At 43.3% G+C, this 24,051-nt stretch overlaps 2 protein-coding genes across 5 annotated transcripts in view; one reads left to right on the top strand and one right to left on the bottom strand.

The window, feature by feature from the left end:
* LOC134225487 (fatty acyl-CoA reductase wat-like) overlaps positions 1–1,407 on the top strand; it is a 28,101-nt gene extending 26,694 nt beyond the window's left edge. For all 3 annotated transcript variants that reach the window (XM_062705594.1, XM_062705595.1, XM_062705592.1), the window contains exons 5-7: positions 25–579; positions 640–765; positions 1,102–1,407. In XM_062705594.1, coding sequence (XP_062561578.1) covers positions 25–579; positions 640–765; positions 1,102–1,351 — 931 coding nt within the window. In that variant the 3' untranslated portion in view covers positions 1,352–1,407. The remainder of the gene's footprint in view (positions 1–24; positions 580–639; positions 766–1,101) is intronic.
* Positions 1,396–20,993, bottom strand: LOC134225488 (pyruvate dehydrogenase E1 component subunit alpha type II, mitochondrial-like). Of its 2 annotated transcripts, XM_062705596.1 has the most exons (4): positions 20,765–20,993; positions 20,322–20,630; positions 20,126–20,194; positions 1,396–2,869 (listed from the first exon to the last, which is right to left on the bottom strand). In XM_062705596.1, exons 2-4 carry the CDS (start codon positions 20,442–20,444, stop codon positions 1,790–1,792), a joined length of 1,272 nt encoding a protein of 423 aa, XP_062561580.1. In that variant the 5' UTR covers positions 20,445–20,630; positions 20,765–20,993; the 3' UTR covers positions 1,396–1,789. The 2 variants fall into 2 exon arrangements, with proteins under 2 accessions (XP_062561580.1, XP_062561581.1); XM_062705597.1 differs by lacking the exon at positions 20,322–20,630 and having other exon boundaries at positions 20,765–20,991.
* Positions 20,994–24,051: the final 3,058 nt, after the last annotated feature.

Here is a 24,051-nt window from a genome sequence, read left to right as displayed (position 1 = left end):
ATTCACATTCTTCTTTGCACTTAGGATCACAAACTGCGCTCCCAACACGTACACCTTCACCAAAGGCCTCGCAGAACAGATCTGTATAGACTACCAGGACCAGCTCCCGTTGGTCATCTTCCGTCCCTCGGTGGTGATCAACACCATCGACGAGCCCCTGGTCGGTTGGATAGACAACATGAACGGACCGTCGGGCATGCTGCTCGGAGTGGGAACGGGAATCGTCCGAACCGATCTGCTGCCAGTGGACAATCGCATCAATGCCATTCCGGCGGACATCTCCATCAAGGCCCTGCTGATGGCCGCCTGGCAGCGCGGAACCAAAGAGCGAACCCTACGGCAGGACTATCTTCCGGTGTACAACAGCGCTGCCGAGTACGAACACTCGTGGCAGTACAAGAAGATGCTGGAGTGCGGAAAGGAGAACATGACTCGGTTGTCGTTCACGAAGTTGCTGTGGGTTCCAGGAGGATCTACGACAACGTGGCGATTGAAGTACTACATCATGGTGCTTTTGGTGCACATACTGCCGGCACTGCTGGTGGATGCGCTGTGTTTGCTGAACGGCAAGAAACCATTGTGAGTACCTTGGATGGGGTGGAACTTTAGCTAACAAATGTATTGATCGTTTCGTTTCAGTTTAATGAAAATTCAAAGGAAAGTGTTTCTGGCGCAGACATCTCTGCGATACTTCGTGAATAATCAATGGATTTTTGACACCAAACGGTTTCGATCACTTCGGGACGAACTGCAGGGTGACGACATGTAAGCTAATCTTTGAAATCAATATCTAATGTTTTAGATCCAAAACCTAAAAGTGCGCTTTTCACAGTATGCTCTGTGTTTGAACTTTGGTTGTTTTTCGATGGATTATATTTTTGGAGCATATTGTCTTAAATTGTAGTGATAAACTTCTAATAAATAAAATAGTTCAACTGGTCTCAAAATTTAGTCCAAGAACTTGTTTCTCATGTATTTTCGGATGGAATTCAGAAAATTCAAAAATACCGCGCACAGTTTTCCGAATTGTGACACCTAAATTTTGCGCAACTCAATGTAATGATAACTTCATTTCACAATACTTACCGATCATCTTTCTAGCGAAACCTTCAACTGGCACCTGTCCGCGGAAAAAGTCGATCAGTTCTACTTCGACTGCTGGCTGGGCGTCCGGCGGTACCTGTTGAACGATCCGGATGAAACGCTTCCCAAGGCGGCCAGGAAGATGAACCGCCTGATCCTGTTCGATCGGATACTGAAAGCCGGATTAATGTTGCTGGTGGTGTATCTAATTTGGAAGAGCTCAATTTTCCACAACTTGGAAATGAAACTGGTGAGGCACTATCGATGAAAATCGAAGGGTTGTGAGCGGGTCAATAAAATTATGCAGGAGTATACTATTTTCAATTAAGTTTATTTTTCATTCTAATTCGAACAGACCCTGTTTAAAGGAGAGGGGAGAATCAGTGGAAAGAAAAGAAAACACTAAATGCTTGAAAACCCGTTTCGTGTGATGGTGTTCAAAATACACAGAATGTTCTTCGTTGAAAATCCAAGATTGATACTTCTTCACAATGTTCGGTGCCAATAATTGTTTACATTAATGATCATTTTCGTTTTAAACTAAAAATTCATCCTAAAATGTTCATTTGCTTATGAGATTTAGAACGTATCGCTTGCATAATTTTTCCTAGTGGTACCTTCCTATTGTCCTTCTTAAACAACTGATGCTGGTGGCAGTTCGCGGAAATACATTTGGATGATACTCTTACCATTTTGATTAAGCATCCTAGATGTTGACGGCCTTACCAAGGCGTCTGTGTTGAAGTTCCGAGGCGGGCATTACATTCCTGATGATTTCGGTATTATCCGGCTGAGCATAGACATCCGTGCATAGCTCATCCACTGCAATTTCTCGATCGGCCTTGGCTGCCTTTGTTGCGGCGTCCACTTCCCCGCGGAGCTTCGATTCGATTTCCTTCAGCTCTTCGGTGGTGGCCAGTTCATTAGTCAGAATCTTTTCTCGTAGCGACGTGATTGGGTCACGAGTCTGGCGAACCTCGGCGATCTCGTCACGAGAGCGGTAGCTTGTACCAGGATCGGACATGGAATGTCCGGAGTAGCGATAGGTAGCCGTTTCGAGCAAAATTGGTCCCTTGCCACTATTACAATGCTCAATCGCGAACCGAGTAGCTTCACGGACAGCCAACACATCCATACCGTCGACCCAAATTCCAGGCACGGCGTCCCCCCGTGTGTAGTAGTTCACGTTGGCCGAGGCACGTTCAGCGCTTGTTCCCATACCGTAGCCATTGTTTTCACAAACGAAGATCACCGGAGTGTTCCACAGTTTGGCCATGTTGTAGACCTCAAACAACTGTCCCTGATTGGCGGCACCATCCCCGTAGGCAGCAATGCAAACTCCCTTCGTTTCCTTGTATTTGGCGGCAAAGGCGATTCCAACCCCCAGTGGAACCTGAGCTCCGACGATTCCGTTTCCACCGTAGAAGTTGTTTGTGTACATGTGCATGCTGCCTCCCTTGCCGCGAGCACATCCGCTCTGACGGCCAGTCAGCTCGGCCAGGACACCTTTCATCGGAACACCCATCAGGTAAGTCCAGCCGTGGCAACGGTAGGCTGTGATGCAGGAATCTTCCGGACGCATGGCGGCACGCATTCCTACAGCGCATGCTTCCTGACCGGAGTAGAGATGGCAGAATCCCCGAATGATCTTCTCCTTGTACAGATTGCCGGCGGCCGTTTCCATGCGACGGATCGCGTACATCTGGCTGTAGTACTTCAGCGCATCCTCCTTGGTGACGGAGACACTCGTTGTCGGTCCTTGATCTAGGTTGTGCAGCTTGAAGGCCTGGTGTCGAATGAAAAGAAAATCAATTTAGTTGTAAGGCATAAGTAGTGTTGATCTTAATGTAAATAATGTGCAAGTTTGCAAAAATAATTGAAAAAACAAACTAGTTATCGATAAACAAAATTACTGAAAAATCTATCGAAATCGTATGATCACTACATTAACCTACATCTGTACGAAACAGGATGATAATATCACGTCTCTATGCTAATTCTGTATAGGTATGTAACTGTTGATGCGATTTGTTATCAAATGCGATTGGTCGCTCATAATTATTTATTGGTTTTGCCAAAGCATCTACTTCAGCCAGAGACTTCGATTTCAGATTTATAGCAATTTATCATTGAAAGGGAATTTAACCGACATATAATTCGTGATGATATGGAAATGCTAATATCATCTTTCAAGCTTAGACGTACATGCTCATGATAGAATTAGAGACAAAAGTATAGATTTGATAGTTCCGTTAGGATACAGCAGGCATGAAGAATGTTTTTATAGAAGTCGATTTGAAAGCGAGCGTAGGGCAATATTTATGACGATATAAATCTCACGACCTTCCTTCTGCCAAGCTCCCGTATGAAAAGTCAGGGAATTCTCGGGGTAATCAGTGAAATCAACAAGAGAGAAACTGAACATGTTCTATTCATATCGTTTATTCTATGGTTCAAATAAGGAGTCGTAAAGACACGTTTTATTGCCATAGGGCAATGCGACGCATACAAGTTGTCAAACAACTCACCTTATAACTGAAGAAGAAGCAGATCATAAGGATTTCTGTCGTTTAACCATTCCGTTCTTTTTGTCAGTAACTTTTTTGTCTTTTGACATTTTTCTTTCGCAACTTTCACCAAAAGAATCGGAATTTATTCAAGTTTCAGGTTTTAGGACTGGCCACTTGATACCGGAGTAATTCCGGATTTAAAATGGGTGTTAGCTTTTGGCTTCGGAAATGATTATTTTAGATATTTTGAAGAGAAACGACGCATAAACTATACAAAATTTGATCAGGAATTTGATCGGTCCAAAATATGGTCTGTATTCTGGATTCCAGATTCCAGACGTTCCGCCGGAACCTGTTATGGGGTCACTTTACGGAAATAGGCGAAAACCATCATGCGGCGTATCAAACTTCACGATTTCTGCCGAAGCTATGCCATTCTATGATAGTTTTGTGCTTCCTGGACCGTATTCGAATCGATTGGAAACGGTAAACACGGATCTAGCGAGTACTGGTTTGAGGGTCAATTTTGGGAAAATGAGCTATTCCAATCATGCGGCATATACATTTTCTTGATTTCAGTTGGGGTCAGTCAGGCTGAAACGGCTTCATCCAGGCGCTAAACGCCATCTTCTCAAACTCGTCAATGACATTTGGGAGAACCGCACTTTCCCTGACGAGTGGAGGAAAAGCCACGTGACCCCCATCCCCACAAATCACACGACGGGTCGGATCCATCGTTTCGACCGATCTCCCTCACCTCCTGTGCTTGTAAGATCATGGAGTGGCTGGTCAACCGCCGGCTCCGTGAAAAATTGGAAGCAGATGGAAGATTCGGCTTCCAACAGCACACCTTTCGCCCGATGGTATGGCACGAGCACAAATAACCCCTCAAAAATATCCACAAGGCCACATGGAGATCACCTAACCAAGAAACGGAAAACCAAATCGACCACGTTCTTCTCCGACATCACGAACGTCCGCACTTACCGCAGTGCGAATATTGAATCCGACCACTACCTCGTTGCAGTATGCCTGCGCTCAAAACTCTCGACGGTGTACAACACGCGTCGAAGTCGGACGCCGCGGCTTAACATTGGGCGGCTACAAGACGGTAGACTAGCCCAAGAATACGCGCAGCAGCTGGAAGTGGCACTCCCAACGGAAGAGCAACTAGGCGCAGCGTCTCTTGAAGATGGCTGGAGAGATATTCGATCCGCCATTGGTGGCACCGCAGTCGCTGCACTAGGCACGGTGCTCCCGGATCAGAGAAACGACTGATATGACGGCGAATGTGAGCAGTTAGTAGAAGAGAAGAATGCAGCATGGGCGAGATTGCTACAACACCGCACGTGGGCGAACGAGGCACCATATAAACAGGCGCGGAACAGACAAAACTCGATTTTCCGAAGGAAAAAGCGTCAGCAGGAAGATCGAAACCGTGAAGAGACGGAGCAACTGTACCGCGCTAATAACACACGAAAGTTCGTCCAGCTATTTGGCTTCGCCGACGACATAGATATTATGGCACGAAGCTTTGAGATGATGGAGGAAGCTTACATCAGACTGAAGAGGGAAGCCAAGCGGATCGGACTAGTCATCAACACGTCGAAGACGAAGTACATGATAGGAAGAGAAGACAATGTGAGCCACCCACCGCGAGTTTGCATCGGTGGTGACGAAATCGAGGTGGTAGAAGAATTTGTGTACTTGGGCTCACTGGTGACTGCCGAAAATGATACCAGCAGAGAAATTCGGAGACGCATAGTGGCTAGAAATCGTACATACTTTGGACTCCGCAAGACGCTCCGATCGAATAGAGTTCGCCGCCGTACCAAACTGACAATCTACAAAACGCCCATTAGACCGGTAGTCCAATACGGACACGAGACCTGGACGATGCTCGTGGAGGACCAACGCGCACTTGGAGTTTTCGAAAGGAAAGTGCTGCGTACCATCTATGGTGGGGTGCAGATGGCGGCCGGTACGTGGAGGAGGCGAATGAACCACGAGTTGCATCAGCTGTTGGGAGAACCATCCATCGTTCACACCGCGAAAATCGGACGACTGCGGTGGGCCGGGCACGTAGCCAGAATGTCGGACAATAACCCGGTGAAAATGGTTCTCGACAATGATCCGACGGGCACAAGAAGAAGAGGTGCGCAGCGGGCAAGGTGGATCGATCAGGTGGAAGATGACTTGCGGACCCTCCGTAGACTGCGTGGTTGGCGACGTGTAGCCATGGACCGAACCGAATGGAGAAGACTCTTATATACCGCACAGGCCACTTCGGCCTTAGTCTGAATAAATGGCACGAGCACATACTTTGCCAACCTAGGCGCGTATAACGAAGGCAAGCATGTTGACCTGATTTCGCTGGACATTGCTAAAGCCTTCAGCAGGACTTGGACACCCCTGGTTGAGGACCAGGACCTCAACAAATTACAAGAATGGGGCATCACTGGCAACATGCTTGCCTACATCAAAAACTTCTTGACCGGTAGGACCTTCACGGTCCTCATTGGCGGCTCTGCGTCCGGAGAGTATGCCGAGGAAACTGGGGTCCCCCAAGGGTCGGTTCTTGCGGTCAACCTTTTCCTGATTGCAATGAACGGGGTCTTCGGTATACTACCGGCCAACGTCCACCTCTTTGTCTACGCCGACGACATCCTCCTGATTGTCGTAGGTGGAACTCCCGTGCGAACTAGGATTAAAGCACAGGCGGCGGTTAGCGCAATCCACCGCTGAGCCACCTCCATTGGCTTTTCTATGAATGCGGGTAAGTGCATCCGGGGCCACGATTGCCATGGCCACCATCAAGTCGGAGGCCCCCCTATTAAGCTTGGCCACGACCCAATACCTAACCGGAAAATCGTTCGCGTTCTTGGTGTCGGTATCGACCGGCGGCTTACCTTTTTACCACACTTTCGGGCGGTGAACGTGGCCTGCAAGCCGCGAATCAGCCTAATGAAAACCCTGGCTGCAAAACACCGTACCAACAACCGGCTAAGTATAGGCCAAGCAACCAGTGATAGTCGCCTGCTATATGGGTTAGAGCTGACCTTATCTGCGCGAAGGACCTTATCAGCGTGCTTTCCCCAGTATCCAACAGCTACGTCCGACTGGCTTCCGGTCTCCTTACTTCCACGCCAGCTGAAGCAGCTTGTGTCGAAGCCGGAATCTTCCCTTTCCGTCATAGAGTCCTCACGGCCATCTGCTGCAAGGCAGCTTCCTATGCTGCGGTGACATCAGGAGAGTACGGGATCCCTCTCCTCGACGAGGCTGACCGGATCCTTAGAAGCGTGGCCGGCACCGGTCTCCCCCCAGTGACGCGGAAGATATTTTTTCCCTTAGGATTTTTGCCTTTCTCGTATACTAAATATACGGTAAAGGCTATATGATCGCTCCAAAAACAAACTTTTTATAGAAGGCCCGGAGACCCATAGTGTTATATACCAATCGACTCAGTTCGACGAATTGAGGTGATGTCTGTGTGTGTGTGTGTATGTGTGTGTGTGTGTGTGCGCGAAAAATGTCACTCATTTTTCGGGCACTTATCCTCAACCGATTTGCTCGCAACAAATTGCATTCGACGCAAAATCCTTTCCCATTGTTTCCTATTGAAAATTGGCCAGGTCGGACTATGGGATCGGAAGTTATGGCCAAAATACAATTTTATACGTAAAAATGTCGCTCACTTTTCGAGTACTTATCCTTAACCGATTTGCTCGCAGCAAATTGCATTCGACGCAGAATCCTTTCCCATTGTTTCCTATTGAAAATTGGCCAGGTCGGACTATGGGATCGGAAGTTATGGCCAAAATACAAATTTATACGTAAAAATCGCGTAAAAAATGTCACTCATTTTTCGGGCACTTATTCTCAACCGATTTGCTCGCAACAAATTGCATTCGACGCAGAATCTTTTCCCATTGTTTCCCATTGAAAATTGACCAGGTCGGACTATGGGATCGGAAGTTTTGGCCAAATATCCTTTTTTTAATAGAAAAATCACAAAAAAAAAATGTCACCTATTTTTCGGATACCTAACCTTAGTCGATTTACACGCAACAAGTTGCATTCGACGCAGATTTCTGTCCCATTGTTTCCTATTGAAAATTGGCCTAAAATGCAAACTTTTACGAAAAAATCGCGTAAAGAATGTCACTCATTTTTAGGCATTTATGTTCAGATTATTTGCTCCCAACAAGTTGCATTCGACGCATAATCCTGTCCCAATGTGTCCTATTGAACATTGGCCAGATCGAAATATGGGATCGGAAGTTATTTCCGAAACACCATTTTTGCCTTTTGTCTACAAAGTATACGAAAAGGCTATATGTTCGCTCCAAAGCCAAACTTTTACAGAAGGCCTGAAGACCAATAGTGTTATATACCAATCGACTCAGCTCGACGAACTGAGATGATGTCTCTGTGTGTGTGTATGTATGTGTGTGCGCGCACCAAAAGTGCGAAAAGTTTAGCTCACTTGTTTGGTACTTATCCTCAACCTTATCCAGCTTACACTTATCTACTGGTACTTATCCAGCAACAAGTTCCATTCGACGCGGGATCCTGTCGTATTGTTTCTATTGAAACTTTGAAAGATCGGCACAAAATACTTTTTGTTATAAAAAAGCGCGTAAAAAAGTCTAACTCATTTTAATGCACTTAACCTCAATCGATTTACTCAAAACAAATTGCATTGGACGCGGAATCCTATTCTATTATTTTCTATTGAAAATTGGCCAGCTTGGACTATTACCTAAGAAATTATGGCCAAAATCTATTTTGCCTTTCTTGTGCTACAAAGTTGTACCGAAAGGCTATAATTTCTCTCCGAAAACGAACTATCGGATGCTTCCACACTGATACATCTCCCTCCCTCTTCATACGGGAGTTTGGCAGAAGGATGGTCATGAGATTTATATCATAACAAATATTGCCCTCCACTCGCTTAATGTAAATGACATTTTCGATTTCTTTTTATGTAGTCAGAGCTTCAGTTTAACAAACATCCAAATGTGATATCCTTAAAATATATAACTGGGTAAAATAAAACAGGGGTATGTACATCAAAAAGATTGGAAAAGGAAAAAAAATGTCGAAATTCTTATTAGCATATTGTAGATCAAGTTGAAAACCGAACCGAGGTCTCGCGTTTTCAACTGGATCTACAATATCTTTGCTTGAAATAATCCGATTTTCATAGAACGGACAAAGAAGTTTTTGTTTTTTACTCCTAGCTACTAGCTCATCTACTTTCAAGCAAACACATTTTACGAAGGTCGAGAAAGGCACCATCACCGCTAGGTTGACTAATCTGGTTTTTGATTTTGTAGAAACTTCCTTAGGCAGAGCAGAAACTTCTGGAGGATTCCCTATAGAAACTTCCAAAGGACATTTTAGAGGAATTCTTGGAGAAATTTCCAGGGGAATTCTGGAGGAGCTTCCAGAGGAATTCTTGGAGGAACTTCCTGTTGAAATTTCAGGAGGATTAACTATAGAAACTTCCGAAGGAAATTTTTGAGGAATTTCTAGAGGAATTCCTTGAAATACTTTTGGAAGAATTCCTGGAGGAGCTTCGAAAAATTTCTGGAGGATTTCCTATAGAAATTTCCGAAGGAAATGTTTGAGGAATTTCAGGGGGAATTCTTGGAGACACTTCCAGGGGAATTCCTGAAGAAACTTCTGGGGGAACTTTTGGAGGAATTCCTGAGGTTACTTCCAGGGGAACTTCTGGAGGATATTTCCAGTGGAATTCCTAGAGGAATTACTGAGGAGTTCAAGGAGGATCTTCCAGAGCAATTCCTGTAGGAATTATCGGAGCAATTCCTACAGGAGTTTCCGAAGGTATTCATGGAATAATTTCCAAAAAAAAATGTATGTTAACTTCCGAAAGAATTCGTCTAGAAAATTTTGAATAATGTCCCGTAGAAACTTGCGGAGGAATTTTTGGAGGAATTCTTGGGAGAATTTCCTGGGGAATTTCTGGAGAAACTTCCGGAATAATTCATGGAGTAACATCCAAAGGGAATCATGGAGAAACTTCCGGAAGAACTCCTAGAGAAACTTCCGGAGGTATTCCTGGAGAAATTTCCGAAATCACGATTTTTAATTAACCTCCAGCCTTCAATGTCCAAAGGCGCAGTTTAAATTCTCCTTAACCTTCCGGGACTCGCATGGTCCTGGATCACTTACGCAGTCTCGCCACTCTTGGGAACGACAAGCTTGCTTTTTTCGAAGGTGTAGTACTTTTTACAACGGCGCGAGTCCCGGAAGGTTAAAATATCCGGAATACTTTAAAAGTTTCTATAATACCTTGTCTAAATAAATATAAGCCCGAACTCTCGAGTGCCAGAGATCATTTCGGAATAAATTATTTAGAACCCAACAACAGAAAAATGATATGGAAATGCTAATATCATCTTCCAAACTTGGACGTACATGTTCATGATAGCATTAGAGGCGAAAGTATAGAATTGATAGTTCCGTTAGGATACGGCAGGCATGAAGAATGTTTTTATAGAAGTCGATTTGAAAGCGAGCGGAGGGCAATATTTGTGATGGCACATATCGCACGACCTTCCTTCTGCCAAGCTCCCGTATGAAGGGGAGGGAAGAATATCAGTGTGGAAGCTGATATATCTCCACTGGCAAAAGGAAGGTGGTTTGACTTGCTCATATGCCATCGCGTGCGGAAGGATTTGCTATCGACGAGTACTGTCTCCAAATTTCTAATATGACATCAGCATTTAGTCGAATAGGATTTTTATTGCACAGTTCTGTTTTCTCATTGCGTCCGTCTCGTCGCAACCAACTTGGCTGCCTCGGAGAGAACAGAAGATGATATTAGCATTTCCATATCATTGTAAATCGTTTAACTTCACGTAGAAGTAACACACACGAAATCATTAATTTAGTGTTCTACCCTTGATGGGGGCATCCATCAATTCAGCTGTTATTGGTCGACGGTACAGCAGCAGTGCCTTTCTCTGCTTTGTTCTCTCCGAGGCAGCCAAGTTGGTTGCGACGAGACGGACGCAATGAGAAAACAGAACTGTGCAATAAAAATCCTATTCGACTAAATGCTGATGTCATATTAGAAATTTGGAGACAGTACTCGTCGATAGCAAATCCTTCCGCACGCGATGGCATATGAGCAAGTCAAACCACCTTCCTTTTGCCAGTGGAGATATATCAGCTTCCACACTGATATTCTTCCTCCCCTTCATACGGGAGCTTGGCAGAAGGAAGGTCGTGCAATATGTGCCATCACAAATATTGCCCTCCGCTCGCTTTCAAATCGACTTCTATAAAAACATTCTTCATGCCTGCCGTATCCTAACGGAACTATCAATTCTATACTTTCGCCTCTAATGCTATCATGAACATGTACGTCCAAGTTTGGAAGATGATATTAGCATTTCCATATCATTGTAAATCGTTTAACTTCACGTAGAAGTAACACACACGAAATCATTAATTTAGTTAACAGAAAAATGTTAACTTCTCAACTGTCAACGCCGCGACCAAAAAACGAGCAATGGGTAATGTTTTAAACATAACCGCTAGTAGACGTAGGACTTATATAAACGTAACGTATTTACTAGGGCTGCAAAATGGTGGGAAGGAGCGCCCAACAGAGCTCTGGTCCCCACAAGTCCCTATCTCACGCTTCCACGGGTCGTCCGATGACAAAAGACCGCCAGCTAAGGGTTGTGTACTTAGCTGGTAGTGCAGCCTGGGCACTGTTGTCCTTCTGACATCAGCTAGAGTGAGAAGGTACGCCTCGAGCGTCTGTTCACCAGGAGGTGCGGCTCAAACAGCGTCTGCCTGGTACCCAGCGGCTGATTAACGAAATGCTGTATCGCGTCAGCTATACCTAAGGTGGCAGCCCCATCATCGCGATGTAGGTAACGCGACCCCGGTAAGGTGGCTTACTGAAGCCTCTCAAATACCACGAAAAATGGAGATAGAAGAAAAAGAGAACGTTATTTTTGGCAACCGACCCGGCAACGAAATAAGGACTATGATTGGAAACTCGGTACCTGGAATGTCAGGACCCTAAATGAACCTGGACGAGTGAGCCTTCTGGCTCGTGAACTGCAGAAGGTTGGAGTGAACGTGGCTGCTATTCAAGAAGGCCTAGATCCGAACATCTATCACAGCGGCGGTGAAAAAGCAGAGCATGGAGTTGGTTTCGTAGTGATGGGCAAGCAGATGAAGCGAGTGATGCGGTGGAAACCCATTAGCGAACGAATCTGTGTGTTGAGGATACGGGGCAAATTCTTCAATTACAGCCTAATCAACGTTTACGCACCGACAAACGATAAATCCGACGACGTGAAGGACACGTTTTATGAATGTCTTGATAAAGCCTATGGAGAGTGCCCAAAGCATGACGTGAAAATTGTTATCGGAGACGCTAACGCTCAGGTCGGTAGAGAGGACTTTTTCCGTCCCATAATCGGTAGGGAGAGCCTTCACTTCGCTACCAATGACAACGGCCTACGGCTAGTAAATTTTGCTGCTGCCAGAGGGATGGCCATCAGTAGCACCTACTTTGCACGAAAGAACATCCGAAAGCACACCTGGAGACACCCAAATGGTGAAACTTGCAACCAGATAGACCATGTTCTGGTGGATGGGCACCATTTCTCGGATGTTATCGATGTGCGGACATTCAGAGGGCCGAACATTGACTCTGATCACTACCTCGTTGTCAGTAAAATTCGATCACGGTTGTCAACTGTATGGAACGAAAGATCACAGCGAACGATGCGTTACAATAACCAGCGATTGTCGGCGGAAGGTGTGTCGGCTGAGTACCGCCAGAAGCTCCACGAACGGATAAGTGCAATCAACGTTAGCAACAACATCAACGATCTATGGGAGTCGATCCATGGAGCGGTGAGCACTACAGCACGAGAAGTGGTAGGCACTGCACAGAGGCGACCCAGAACGGGTTGCTTCGATGTGGAGTGTCAGAGAGTGACAGACGAGAAGAACGTTGCCAGAAGCCGGATGTAGGTGTCGAGTGCCCGATCTAATAGAGATCGGTACAAGGCAACAAAAACAGCCGAAAAATGAACCCACCGCAGGAAGTGAAAAGAGTTCAAAGAACAAGTTATTGATGAGACGTAGGAAAAAATGGAGCAGAACAATATACGGAGGTTTTATGAGTCTGTCAATGGCGTGCGGAGAAAGACAGCGCCATCTCCCGTCATGTGCAACGACCAACAAGGGAATTTGCTGACAGATAAAACCGAAGTGGCTGCAACACTTCGAGACTTTGTTGAATGGAGGAAGTGACGGTGCATCGGTGAACAGAATAAATATAAGCGACGATGGACAAGCTGTGGAGTCACCTACACTAGATGAGGTTAAAAAAGCTGTTAAAGAGCTGAAAAACAATAAGGCTGCGGGAAGGACCCGCTACCGATGAACTTCTCAAACATGGCAGTGAGCAGCTTTATGAAGTTCTGCACCATATTATGTCGAAAATATGGGAAGACGAGGAAATGCCTGCTAGCTGGTTGGACGGCCTCATTTGCCCTCTCTTTAAGAAAGGGCACAGACTGGAGTGCGCCAATTACCGAGGAATAACCCTCCTTAATTCGGCGTACAAAATTATGTCCCGTATTCTGTTCAACAGATTGAGACCGCTTGAAGAGTCCTTCGTCGGCGAATACCAAGCAGGTTTTCGTGAGGGCCGATCAACGACGGATCAAATGTTTACCCTGAGACAAATCCTTGATAAATTCCGGGAGTACAACTTGCAGACACATCATCTGTTTATTGATTTCAAGGCGGCGTACGATTCAGTGAAATGGAATGAATTATGGCAAATTATGCTTGAACATGGTTTTCCGGCGAAACTGATACGGCTGATTCGTATAACGTTGGACGGATCGAAATCAAGTGTTGCGGATGAAATATCGACGTCATTTGTTACCTTAGATGGATTAAAGCAGGGTGATGCACTCTCGAATCTACTGTTCAATATAGCGCTCGAGGGAGCGATTAGGAGAGCTGGTGTGCAAAGAAGCGGTACCATTATCACAAAATCGCATATGCTCCTGGGATTTGCGGACGATATCGATATTATCGGAATTGATCGCCGTGCCGTGGAAGAGGCTTTTGCGCCTTTTAAGAGCTCCCTCTTACAGCACAGCGAGGATTGGACTCACGATCAATACCAGCAAAACGAAGTACATGGTCGCTGGCAATCAACGTGGGTTCATTAGTGGTGGTGGTAGCGAAATAGTGCTGGATGGTGAAAAATTTGAAGTGGTAGAAGAATTTGTGTATCTTGGAACATTAGTGACGTGCGATAATGATGTTACCCGCGAGGTAAAAAGGCGTATTGCAGCTGCAAATAGGGCTTATTACGGACTTCGTAACCAGCTTACGTCCCGTAGTCTGCAAACGAAAACAAAACTCGCGCTGTATACTACTCTGATTCTTCCGGTGAGACATGGACGTTAAAGGAGGCTGATCGGAGAGCTCTCGGAGCGTAAGGTGCTGCGGACAATACTCGGCGGTAAACAGGAGAACGGTATCTGGCGGCGTCGCATGAATCACGAATTGTACCAGGTGTATAAAGGGCTGGATATTATTAAGCTTATACAACACGGCAGACTACGGTGGGCTGGTCACGTTGTTCGTATGCCGGAAGAACGTCAAGCGAAGATAATATTTAGTAGAGAACCCGGAAGAGGCCGCAGGCTTCGTGGAAGGCCGCGTACACGATGGCTTTTTGCAGTTGAAGAGGACCTGAGGGCGCTCAATGTTCAGGGCGACTGGAAGCGATTGACCCAGGATCGAGTCCAGTGGAGAAGGATACTCCATTCGGCGTAGGCTCATCGAAGAGCTGTAGCCCATCAAGTATCAAGTAAGTATTTACTGTTAACTTTTGAACGTATGGTGTTTGATTATATGTATTGATTTTGGTAACAACATGCTGTGTAGAATTATTACCAATTTGTTTATTAAAAATTTCTGGAAATAAAACTAATAATTAATTTATTCAAGCAAATGTAGGGCATTTATAGATTTCTTATTAATGATAGCATTTAAATTTAAAAATTCTAATAATCATTTTTTTTAGACTTGGGCTAAATGTGCTATTTTAAGGGAACTGTCCCGTTTTTCATTCATTAAACATTAGGGTGGTTTAAATGTTGTATCATGTTCTGAGTGTCCTCCGAAAATTTGAGCTCATTTGGATTAAAACTGATGTAGCACAAGCCGTTTCAAGTTTGCATGAAAATTAGTATAAGGAAATTCATTTTGTCATTATACTGATTATGGCGCTTCCTCGTTAAGCGCAGGTTAAAGAAAACCTCCATAGCTAAATGGAATACTCAAGAGCTTTCACTCAGCGAAATCGTTAATAATCTTAAATTTAAATGAAATTGACAAATTGCGTCCGAGTCGATTGATATATAAATCTTCAAAATCCATCGAAAGATGAAGGCGCTAGTAATGTTTGAAATCTTCCCTTTCAGCGTAACGCTCTCGATTCCAAAAATCTAAATGACGTCAAAACCTCGCTACCTCCCTACCCCATATATCCAACATCTCAGTGCTTACTCGTACTTATAATGCGAGTATCACGTCAGCACATTCTTTCTTTTACTTCTTCTTCTTCTTATTGGCATTACATCCCCACACTGGGACAGAGCCGCCTCGCAGCTTAGTGTTCATTAAGCACTTCCACAGTTATTAGCTGCGAGGTTTCTAAGCCAGGTTTCCATTTTTGCATTCGTATATCATGAGGCTAACACGATGATACTTTTATGCCCAGAGAAGTCGAGACAATTTCCAATCCGAAAAATGTCTAGACCGGCACCGGGCATCGAACCCAGCCACCCTCAGCATGGTCTTGCTTTGTAGCCGCGCGTCTTGCCGCACGGCTATGGAGGGCCCCCAGCATATCCGTTCATCACAGTCGAGCCACTCCAGCCCACTCAGGCAAGTACGATCTCAATCACGGGACTGACACTTGTATACCTCCACCGCAGTTCATTTCGTAGCCAACATAGAAAATTCCGCACTGACTGCCATAAGAAGGATCTTGGGAAAGAAAGAGATAGGTGCGTTCCACACTGACAGTTCCATAAACGACAAGCAGAAGAAACGAGACTGCATCTACACTACGAAAACACAACCAAAACATCAGACTCCCGATCTCAATACGACCAGTTCAACCCGTGTAAAAAATCCCGATTCCAGCCAAAATGTCGCAACGTTTCATCCAGCTGAAAATTGTTCCAACGTCATTGCTCGAAATGATGCGCAATTCTTGTGCGCAAACTACCTGAATGTCAGGGGCTTACGCACGAAAACGACGGATTTGAAACTACGATTGTCGGCTTGTGATTACGACATAGTAGTTTTAACCGAAACGTGGCTACGGTCTGATATATGCAATTTAGAACTCTCGTCGGACTACAAGATATTTCGTTGTGATCGTAGTGCAACCAGCAACCTTTGTAGAGGTAGGGGTGTGCTAATTGCTTTGAAACATGAAATGAATTGTTTCGAGGTGACCCTTGATAGCTGCATCGAACTCGAGCAAGTCGTATTGTGCGTGAAACTTAAAAATCGATCCGTATATATCTTCGGAATTTACCTGCGTCCAAAATCTGATCCAGCGGTCTACTCCGCCCATTTCTCCGCCGTTCAACGAGTTTCAGACATGTCTTTGGACAACGATATCATTCTACTGCTAGGGGATTACAATCTGCCTTACCTTCAGTGGTGATTTGACGACGATATCAACGGCTTGCTTCCCGTAAATGCGTTTAGCGAGCAAACAATTTTCTAACCGAATCAATCTCCGCCAGCGGTCTGGTGCAAATTAACTCCATTTCGAATCGTTATAGTGGAGTGCTTGATCTTGTGTTCACGAGCTCGTCGGTCATCTTAGCAGTTTCTCAGCCAGCCTTGCCCCTCCTACCAACAGATGATCATCACCCGCCAGTGCTAATACAAATGGATGTTTGCAGTTTCATACCCGCTCAAACTAAACGTGATGCAGATGCTATACATTTCGACTTCCGGCGATGCGATTGTCTCTCTCTTAATTCCGAGCTTTCTACGATCAACTGGACTCAATATCTCCAGGCGCCTTCTATCGATGGTAATGTTGTCTTGTTCTATGACAAACTGTATGAAGTTTTCCAATTGATGGTACCTCATCGCCGAAGTAATAATCACTGTATTAGCAGAAAGCCCTGTTGGAATGCTGAACTTCGTAACCAGCGAAACAATTTGAGAAAAGCGCGCAAAAGATTCTTAGCCAACAAAACCGACGAGAACAGGAATGCTCCGACTGGTGGAATCTTCCTACAACGAGCTTCTTGACTCCTGCTACCGTAGACACCTGGACAACTTGCAGTCGAATTTAAAGAACAACCCCTCCATGTTTTGGAAGTTTGTGAAATCTCAGAAGACAAGTAACCAAATTCCGAAGACTGTGAAGTACGGTAACGCTACTGCAACTACATCTGACGAGGCTGCGAACCTTTTTGCGGCATTCTTTCAAAACGTATTCAATGCAACATATCTGCCCCCAGCCCACGCAGGAGGATTCCAGAACGTCCCAGTCCATGAAAAACGTCATCCACGCTTTCAGTTATCCCATCGTGAAGTGCTAAAGGCTCTTTGTGACATTGACGTGTCCAAAGGTGCAGGAGTGGACGGCTTAACGCCCTATCTTCTGAAAAGTTGTGCTGAATCTTTTGCGACTCCACTGCTACTGCTTTTCAATCAATAGATGAAAGACAATACGTTCCCGGAATTATGGAATTCTAAAAAAATTATCCCTGTCCACAAATCAGGAAGTAGGGGCAATGTTGAAAACTACCGTGCTTTCGATACTATGTTGTCTTGGTAAACTATTTGAATTTATGATCCACAAAGTCATATTATCAGCAACTACACATGTCATATCGGAACACCAGCATGGTTTCGTTCCACGTCGCTCTACTATGACCAACCTGTTATGTTACTCTAACGTGCTGTTCCGTGAAATCGAACGGCGAAATCAGGTTGATTCGATTTACTTCGACTTTTCGAAAGCGTTCAACTGCATACCACATCATCATGCCGTCAATAAGTTGCGACACGTGGGCTTTCCAGACTGGGTAGCGGACTGGATTTTATCCTATTTGACTGGCAGAAATTCTTACGTTGAAACAAACTCTCCCCGATCCGAGGCCTTCAACATTCCTTCGGGTGTTCCGCAAGGCAGTGTGCTAGGGCCTTTAATTTTCTACATAAACTCTACATAAACATACATAAAAGTTCTCTACATAAACGACCTAAGCCTTCGAAGCTCATCTGCAAAACTACTGTTTGCCGACGATCTCAAAATCTTCAGAGTGATCAAATCATTACTAGACTGCGTTGCTCTGCAGACGGACATTGATGAACTTCTCTGTTGGTGCGATGAAAATGGGATGTGCGTTAACGAAGAAGTGCAAGGTGATCACTTTCTGCTGATGCCTATCTTTAACTACCTTCACCTATACCATCGATGTAATGGAACTGGACCGTGTCGCTTCAATCCGAGACTTGGGAGTCGTAATGGATTCTAGACTGCGTTTCAATGAGCATATTTGTACAATTACTGCTAAAGTTTGGGCAGTTCTCGGATTCATTCGTCGTAATGCATCGCAGTTTACAGACATATATATATTGAAGTCACTGTACTGCGCCCTCGTGCGTAGCATTTTTGAGTATGCTGCCTCTGTTTGGGATCCTTACCACACTTCGCAAGTCATTCGTTTTCAAAAATCATTCATCCGTTTTGCACTTCGTCACTTACCGTGGAATAACCCTGCAAATATACCAGACTATCCTGCTCGCTGTCAGCTGGCGGATCTTGAACTTTCGTCAAGAAGACGGTTGAAACTAAAAAGATTATTGGTCCACGACATCCTCGAAGGATACATAGATTGCTCGGATCTTCTCTCGGAGACCCAACTCATCGCTCCCAGTCGTAGATTACGGCACGCTTCACTCATCGCTGCCCCCATGCACTTGACAAATTATGGGTATAACAGCCCTTAAAGTTTCTGTTTTTGAAATTTCAACGTTGTGTGTGATATGTTTGATTTTAATATTTCTAAGCATTGTTTCAAAACTAGCATTAAGAATGTAGTTTAATTTTAATCTGTACGATACCGTCGAAGACGATTCAATAAATAAATAAATAAATATTCCTAACCATCCCTTAATTAGCATTCGAACACGGCTGGTGCCGGTATTGCTTAGTTTTGGGTCACCAGTTTTTACACATTGAAGGTGATATTAGTCCCAAATATCATCACTTGTTAAGAAAATTATTTTGAGCTTTTTAGTGGAATGTCTTCACTTGTCATAAGACGAGTTTGTACAATCCCATTTAAATCCACCACTTAATTGTACCTTGACAGATACGTATTTCGACCTTAACAGTAAGGTCTTCAGTGTCTCGTAGTCGAGTCAAGTACGAGACACTGAAGACGACCTTACTGTTGAGGTCGAAATACGTATCTGTCAAGGTACAATTAAGTGGTGGAATTAAATGGGATTGTACAAACTCGTCTTATGACAAGTGATCATCACTTGGTACTCTTTGTAATTACAGTTAGTCTGGCAATAATAGAGTAGCAACCGTGGGCAGTCAATCATACTTATGCTCAAACCTGTGAAATGCCAATGTGATTGCCTAATCTGATGAATTGCTACGATTTTTTGCACTTGCATCCTTCTGTTGGCGTTTTGGCCCACGCTTCCCTCACCATAGATGCATAAAGTGAAACAATAGAAATCATAAATATATTCAGTTTTATATCCAATCGTCTTCCAATAAGTTCCGGCCTTTCCCAGGACACCTGGTAATGCGGGGCCGACAAGCTGAATCTGGGACTGCCCTGCATAATCCGGGAAGTCTGATCACTTCAATTAATGCAAAATTAGTGTTGGATTTTATTCAAGAACTATTGATTTATTTAATTGATTGAGATTGAGTGAGCTATTCGTTCTATATATCCGTATTACCTTCAAAAGTCTTACATCTCGTGTGTACCTGAATGATTGATACATTTCGAACTGCGTAGGTGCACGGATTTCAGTACCCCACTGTAGCACACTAAAATCTCGATACGCTGTTGGCGATGATATGACGTGATTTTGTCAGTAGCGCTTTAAATGCAGCGTTAATTGCTTGTGCATGAGAAATTAGATGCTCCGGATGTAGTTGAGTTCTCATACATATGTATGAAATACACTTGTAGGTATTCCAGCAAGACTTTTGAAGATCGTTTGCTAATCTTTGCAATACCATTTTGTCATTGGCACCTGAAGATTATAATTTTACTGGTAATCAATGATTGATGGTGCTAAAAACCTAGGATCCTGTTTGGAATTCCCCGTTGTTACTGAAAGTTTTTGTTTTTGTATTAAGACTCCGTATATAGTCTACTGGCGCACAATATAAATGAATACATATACCAAACAGACTTATACGATTGACTCACCCTGGTTTCAAAGGCTGCTTCCGTAGCATATCCGCTCTGTTGCTGTGGCTGTGCCGTCGCAAGAATTTTCTGAAAACGAAAACAAACAAAACACATATTGATAAGCTTGTGCCCAGCAAGAGTTGAATGGTTGCAGAACTTTCATCATCAACAAAATATAATTTTTAGCATCTAAAAATAAAACAAATTGAAACACCTTCATCGACTCCGCACCATCCACCACTGTCTCGGGAATCGTAGCATGTGTCACCGGATTCGCTTTGGCACCAGACTGCTTTCCGAAGCGAAAAATCGCGTTGAACCACTTGGAGAGTCCCATGCTCCAAATAAGGTTCGCTAATTGATATTATTATCTACACTTTATTTGGTCTACTTCAGTTCGATTTCGTTTGAAGAGATAACAGCTGTCGGTCAATCAAGGACGATTAGTCCCTACAAATCCGCACTGTTCTTAGCATTCAATGTTGTTATGCAATCGCTCACGCAGTCCTTCGTGCTGCACTGACTTATATTAGAAGAAAATATTATCATCAAAATCATAATTATGATTCCTCGAGAGAGGGGCCAACGTCACCGGAAAAGATGCATACAGGTGTTGCATTCAGTGATCGGGGCTTTCGCCAAAGGCTTGCAACTTACCACATTTCCCAACAAAGCGCGCTGGGTCACGGATTTGGCTACGTTCGATAGCATTTCGGTCAGATATACCCTCAATGGATAAACAAGTAGATCGCACTCTGCACACGATTGGATATTTGGAACTCTCGCACGACGACGTCACACGATAGACGATTGCGGATACCACCCCTTGAGCTGTTAGTGGCGCGGGCGAGGACGGCGACGAACGATTGGTTGTTTTGGCAAAATATGCGGGAGACGAAAGCGAAACGTCAAAGTTGTTCTCTCTCTCGCGAGAAGCAAGCCGCTCTCTCTTCGTTTGCTATTTCGAATTTCGAACTTGATTGGTGCGCGGTCTGGTGGTTAGCATCGGCAATGAAACGCACGTGACACGTTGCTTGATTTTGCAGTTTTCAAGACTAAATAAAATAATAGCTAGGTACCCGCATAATTGAAAACGGTATGCATTATTGTTGATACAAATCATATTTATTAAAGAATACTGTTACTATTTATATCATTAACGATTTAAAATATAACTATATGCTGATCTAGAGCTAGTATTATACAGCATGTTCAATCTACTATATCGTATGCAATAATTTCACACTTCATTACTTCCTTATAATTTCTTATTGTTTATGATTTCAAAACAAAACTATAACTAATTCGCGAAGTCGAAGCAAAATTCTACACACAAACAATGACAGTTCTTTATGGGTTTTTACAGTAGAGCAACAGAGAGGAGGAGATGGCGGCCATGTTTCACTCAAACTCTGACAGATAGCAATGGGATTTCCCATAGGAGGGAAGAGCAGAATTAGCTACGACTTCGCGAATTGTAAACGACTGATAAATCTTATAGCAATGATACGGCAAGCTGTAATAACATAATTATGTATCTTCTTGAGCCCTTGCAGTTCCACACACACTTTGGAAAACATATCCTTGAATTATAAAACCATGATATACGTTGAAGTTCTGCGACAAGTTTGTGTTTGTCTTTTGATAGACTGTAATTTTCCGTGCTTGTTTATAGTGACAAAAATGCTGATGTGCTGGAACCAGATTTTTTTTTCAAGTTATTTTTTGCAGTTTCTCGCAACGAAACAAAAAGGTAAGAAATTGCAATTCGCCTAATAATAATAATTATTAAGAATAACAATTATTATGATGAATAACTCAATAAAATATCTATACTCTTGAATTTTTTTCTAGTCCAAAAACGGTTCCTGGTCGGATAATGGTGATGATCGGTGGTGAATCTCGCGACCTTTTGTGCATCTTAAATTATATCAAGAATTAAATATAGCCTGCATATTTATGATACAAGAATTCCCCTCCTGTGTTTCTTTCAGAGCATACCACATCGTCACCTTGGAGCAACTTTCCTGGATACCATACAACCCGTGACAAGGAAGACGCATTAAAGATGTTGCTTTATGCTATCAAGTAGTTATTGCAATAAACTATATAATAATAATTTAACATATTTAAATTTCGTGTTTTTATTTAATAAATAGAAAATGATTCTAGTTGCCCTTCCTTCCAGTATAAGATAGGGGATATGGTACATATTTTTTTTTCTTTCATATAATTCTACGGTTTACGTATTACATCCCTTATTGTTCTAATCTAAAACAATGATCTAGTAGAAAAATGTATATAGCTCTTTTAGTGGAATGTATTCAACCGTCTAAGACGAATTAAGTACTGTCCATTTAATTCCACCAGTTAATTTTCGTTATCTTTGCAGATACGTATTTCGACCACAACTGTGTGGTCGTCTTCAGTGTCTTGTACTTGACTCGACTTCAGTCAAGTACAAAAGTCAAGTACAAGACACTAAAGACGACCACACAGTTGTGGTCGAAATACGTATCTGCAAAGATAACGAAAATTAACTGGTGGAATTAAATGGACAGTACTTAATTCGTCTTAGACGGTTGAATGATCTAGTACCATATACTGTAAGCCGAAAATAATGTACTGGAAAAAGCCCTTTTTTATATTGTAATCATACTTAATAGCCTATTACCCGTATAGTCGATTGGCCAAATACAGTATACCATAGTGTGAAGACCATCCATGATCTGGTTAGTTCATCTTAAGTATGAACAAACATCAGAATAGTAGGAATAACGTTTTTTATTGTTATGGACGTTTTGAGTAATTATCCATTTATGGTACATGATTATGCGGGTAGGTACAGAAAGTTTTAAAATTTTAGACTTGAATACAAAACATTGCGATTTTGGTTCGTTTATTGTCTTGTTGTGTAAGTATCTAAACGGTTGAAAAACTGTGCTAAAATTCGTTAGCAGTCATTCTTGCTTCCAAAGAAGAATGTTTTGCAACGGTTTGTAACGTATATTTTAATCTATCACATCTTGTACAGCAGATAACGTATTACTAGCTAGATGTAAAGGGTGGGGACTGGGGGTACTGGAGCAGACATGAAATATATTAGCAAACAAACATTCATGCATTTGCAATATGTATGGGAATCCTGAGTGTAACATTCGAAGGTCATTCATACCTTAGTTGGTTAAACGCACCAGCCTAGTGTACTGAGTGTCGTGGGTTCGAGTCCCATCGAAGGGAAAGTGGTTACCTCCAATACATTTTTCAAATCAAAATCTTCCACATGATGTACATATTCACATCTGATTGTAAATTCGTCCAAACCCCCCCCCCCCCCCCCACAGAAGGACCAATCTTCAAAAAGACGGTCAAAAACCATTTTTTTAAAATGATCCAAATTGATAACTTGAGTCATGGGTTGTTAGTAGAATACTTGACGATGATGTAAACATAGTTTTGAGTCATTTTATTCGGGTGGATCTTACCTTCACAGTCAATACAAGTTGAGCATGTTGTCGATTTTTAATTCCGTTAAATCTTGTAACATTTATCTCACTGCTTCATTATGTCGGCCACGACGTATACATCACCCAAACCTATTATATTTGGCACCATCACAAAGTGTAGTCCAAAATCTAATAAAGCCACGCATATACGTTCGTAAATTATTTTTGATCGCGCAGAAAGTACTCGGTCTTTATTATGTATAAAATTATTATTGTATTATCTTCTTGCTGTATTCATTGTGAAATTCAAAAAGGTACCCATCGGTACCCATCAATGAAATTCACACTGTTGTTTAATTTTTTTGTCAGGAATCCAATCCTGCAGAAATTAGGTTCCGCCACCCTCCGCCCGGTCAGTTATTTCGGTTTTACTGACAGTGGTCGTTTCGGTCTTGCCAATCAACAACCAACAACAAACCATCAAGTCATGTAATGTTT

This window comes from Armigeres subalbatus, chromosome 3, assembly GCF_024139115.2.
Source record: "Armigeres subalbatus isolate Guangzhou_Male chromosome 3, GZ_Asu_2, whole genome shotgun sequence".
NCBI lineage: Eukaryota > Metazoa > Arthropoda > Insecta > Diptera > Culicidae > Armigeres > Armigeres subalbatus.
Note: the sequence above shows the minus strand (reverse complement) of the source record. Positions and strands in the feature narration are given on the sequence as shown.

What these genes read in the sequence shown, in the direction of transcription:
- LOC134225488 (XM_062705596.1), bottom strand. Translation starts at nt 20,444, where the DNA reads ATGGGACTCTCCAAGTGGTTCAACGCGATTTTTCGCTTCGGAAAGCAG. An exon ending in ATGGTGCGGAGTCGATGAAG is followed by an intron (nt 20,195 to 20,321) that starts GTGTTTCAATTT and finishes TTTCGTTTTCAG; the next exon opens with AAAATTCTTGCGACGGCACA. An exon ending in AAGCAGCCTTTGAAACCAGG is followed by an intron (nt 2,870 to 20,125) that starts GTGAGTCAATCG and finishes ATTCGACACCAG; the next exon opens with GCCTTCAAGCTGCACAACCT.